The sequence below is a fragment of the Sinocyclocheilus rhinocerous genome, unplaced genomic scaffold (assembly GCF_001515625.1).
Source record: "Sinocyclocheilus rhinocerous isolate Xijiao unplaced genomic scaffold, SAMN03320098_v1.1 scaffold1938, whole genome shotgun sequence".
Classification (NCBI taxonomy): Eukaryota; Metazoa; Chordata; class Actinopteri; order Cypriniformes; family Cyprinidae; genus Sinocyclocheilus; species Sinocyclocheilus rhinocerous.
The window spans coordinates 473,162-476,532 of record NW_015629065.1 but is presented as its reverse complement, the minus strand read 5'-3'; the positions used below and the strand labels follow the sequence as shown (position 1 = coordinate 476,532).

At 36.5% G+C, this 3,371-nt stretch overlaps 1 protein-coding gene across 1 annotated transcript in view; it reads left to right on the top strand.

Moving 5' to 3' along the window:
• Window positions 1–3,371, top strand: part of LOC107738689 (cystic fibrosis transmembrane conductance regulator-like) — a 31,791-nt gene that overhangs the window by 6,565 nt on the left and 21,855 nt on the right. Inside the window, exons 6-7 of the mRNA XM_016550479.1 lie at window positions 837–1,000; window positions 1,487–1,612. Coding sequence (XP_016405965.1) covers window positions 837–1,000; window positions 1,487–1,612 — 290 coding nt within the window. The remainder of the gene's footprint in view (window positions 1–836; window positions 1,001–1,486; window positions 1,613–3,371) is intronic.

Here is a 3,371-nt window from a genome sequence, read left to right as displayed (position 1 = left end):
TCTCGCAATTCTGACTTTATAACACGCAATTGCGAGTTATAAAGTCAGAATTGCGAGATATAAACTCGCGATTGCGAGAAAAAAAGTCAGAAAAGGTCAGAATTTTATCTCGCAATTCTGACTTTATATCTCGCAATTCTGACTTTATACAATCATGGCGTGTGAGAAGGTGGGATCTACTGTCAAAGCGATGCAATTACGCGTACATATTAGGTGTTTTCGACTTAAAAGCAGTGCGGCTCAGACCGATCAGTGTTTGACATCAAAGTACCTCGAGAGCGTTTCGAAAGCATAACCGTCTGTATGGTACTTTGATGTCATACACCGATCGGTATGCACACGCAAACAAAGCCAAAACCTAGATATTTTAGGCAATATAGAAATCCTGGCCAGGATGCGTCCTGGGAAAATGGCACGTATGGTCACCCTAATGTATATGGCCAATTTGTAAAGAGGCTGACCATTAGAGATGAATATACTGCTGCTAACGTGTTGGCTGAGCATTAAATTTAACATAATGCTTCAGTGGGGAGCGTAGCTAAACTCTGGAACGTCCTAAGAAGGTAGAGCCAATGTGCTGAATATTGATACACTCTGTAAGTGGTCTGAAGCAATTAGCACCTTTGTTCAATGTGGGTTCTTCGAGTGTCCTTTCCTTGGAATGTGTGAGAGGGTTTTGTTATGTTTTGTACCACTGCAAATGTGCAGAAGCTCCTAGGTGTCAGCCTTTGACGTAAATAAATTTAAAAATAAATAAATAAAGCTTTAATTTTTCATTAATTGCTAAAATTTAATACAATGCATGTTGCATTTCTTCTTTTTTTTTTTTGGTATAGAGCCTGGGTATGGCCCATTTTGTATGGATATCACCATTGCAATGCATCCTGTGTACAGGGCTTATCTGGGAACTCATTGATGTCAATAGCTTCTGTGCACTTGCCGCTATCTCTTTGCTGGGTGTCTTGCAGGCCTTTCTCTCACATAAAATGGGTCCTTACAAGTAAGTCTTAAAATTTGCTGTTATCCTACATCCTAACACCAAAAAGTGAATCTTGCCCAAAGATATTCCCATTGTCAGACTCAAACTGGCACAGCTTTGTTTTAGAGATATCCCTCAAACTATGCTCCCACAGAAACACACATTCCAGCTGTGATTCATGCTGGTTAAAGGTTTTGAAGAGTTTGGACAGGTAGTTCACTTCTGCTCCTGTAATCAGGAGGCTGGTTAGCCTTGTGCCTTTGAGAAATGTAAACAATGTCGGTCAGAACCGCTGCTGAGACAGATTGCCACACACAAAAACTCACAATCAAGTTTAAATCAGTATGTATATTGTCTGTATTCAGTGCCTTCACTCATGAGACGTCATCGTAGACATTAGTCAGATGTATTGAACACCCACATTGAAGTTTATTATGTACAGGATGTGAAGTTCTGTAAGAACAGACACATCATTCCAATTTTATGCCTTTTTCTGCTTTTCTTTAGAGCACAAAAGGTGCTACTGACTAACAAACGGTTGGCTCTGACCTCAGAGATCATGGAGAACCTGCATTCGGTGAAGGCCTATGGCTGGGAGGAGATAATGGAGACCCTCATCAAGAACATCAGACAGTAAGACCCAAACAGTTTTGTAGGATGTTCACTTGTTAATAAAAACTCTGTTTTTTTGCTTTTACACAGTGAATAGCCAGGCCTTTGACAATCAAGAAGAGATCATTTGATAAACTTTTTTTTTTAAACATGACATTTAGGGACATATTTATCTTCATTGGGAAAAATAAAAATCAATGAAAATAGAGGAAAGTAAATGTATATTGATACCCCTAATGGGAGCAGCTGAAGAAAAATATATATTGATGTTTAGATATATAAAGTTGGTACACTACCTTTTAAAACTTTGGAGTTGGTAAGTAAATATTTTTTAAGAATCTCTTATGCTCACCAAGGCTGCAATAATTTGATCAAAAATACGATATAAACAGTAATATTGTGAAATATTATTATAATTTAAAATAGCAGTTTTCACAACTCCATGTTCAAGCTCTTGTTCTATCCAGGCTGGACTATTGCAATGCTCTCTTGGCAGGTCTTCCATCCAGTTCTATCAACTTTTACAATTAATCCAGAACATGGCAGCAAGATTCATCAGAATTGTGAGATAAAAAGTCGCAATAACCTTTTTTTTTTTTAATTCAGTGGTGGAAACGGGCTTCCATACTACTGTTTATTTCTTTCAAAAAATAAATCAGACTCACACCAAACTTTTGAATAGTAGTATGTATATTAGGGTGACCATACGTGCCATTTTCCCAGGACGCGTCCTTGCCAGGATTTGTTTTGGCTTTGTTTTCATGCTTGCTGAAGGTAATGATCGAAAAGTAGTTTGACCAATAACATGCAAGCATTGTACATAATGGACCAATCATGGCGTGTGAGAAGGTGGGATCTACGGTCAAAGCGATGCAATTACGCGTACATATAATATAATTTTTCCTCCCATCAAATGTTTGCCTACAAAACCATCACTGGCTCTGCACCCCTTTACCTAAATTCATTACTTCAGACTTATGTGCCCTCTAGAAGCTTGTGTTCTGCAAGTGAACGTCCTTTATTGTGCCATCCCAAAGAGGCACAAAATCACTTTCACGGACTTTTAAATTAAATGTTCCCTCCTGGTGGAATGACCTGCCCAACTCAATCCGAGCAGCTGAGTCCTTAGCCATCTTCAAGAATCGGCTAAAAACACATCTCTTCCATCTTTATTTGACCCTCTAACTCTAGCACTCTCTATTCTAATTCTATTCTTTAAAAAAAAGACTTGCACTTTTAGACTTGCACTCTATTAATTTACTAACTGATTGTTTTCTTTAAAAAAAACTAACACTATCTTCTCTATTCTTTTTGTATTCTATCTATTTGTTTTCTTTTTATTTATTATACAATTAACAAAAGCAAAAAAAGGCCTCTAACACTAGCTTGCTCTATTCTTTTTCTGTTCTATCTGTTTTCTTTTTATTTATTATATAATTTTAAAAAACTTGCTTATGTGTACTACGTTAAGCTAACTGAGACTTGTTATAGTACTTGCTTATCATTGCTCTTTTGTTGATTTTGATAGCTTCCATTGTCCTCATTTGTAAGTCACTTTGGATAAAAGCGTCTGCTAAATGACTAACTGTAAATGTAATATACTTTAAATTTTAATTTATTCCTGTAATGGCAAAGCTAAATTGTCAGCAGCCATTACTCCAGTTTTCAGTATCACATGATATACAGGTGCTCAAGAAACCTTTCTTATTATTATCAGTGTTAGAAAGTTTAAAAGACAGGATTTATTTGAACAATCTTTTTTTTTTTTTTTTTTTTTTAA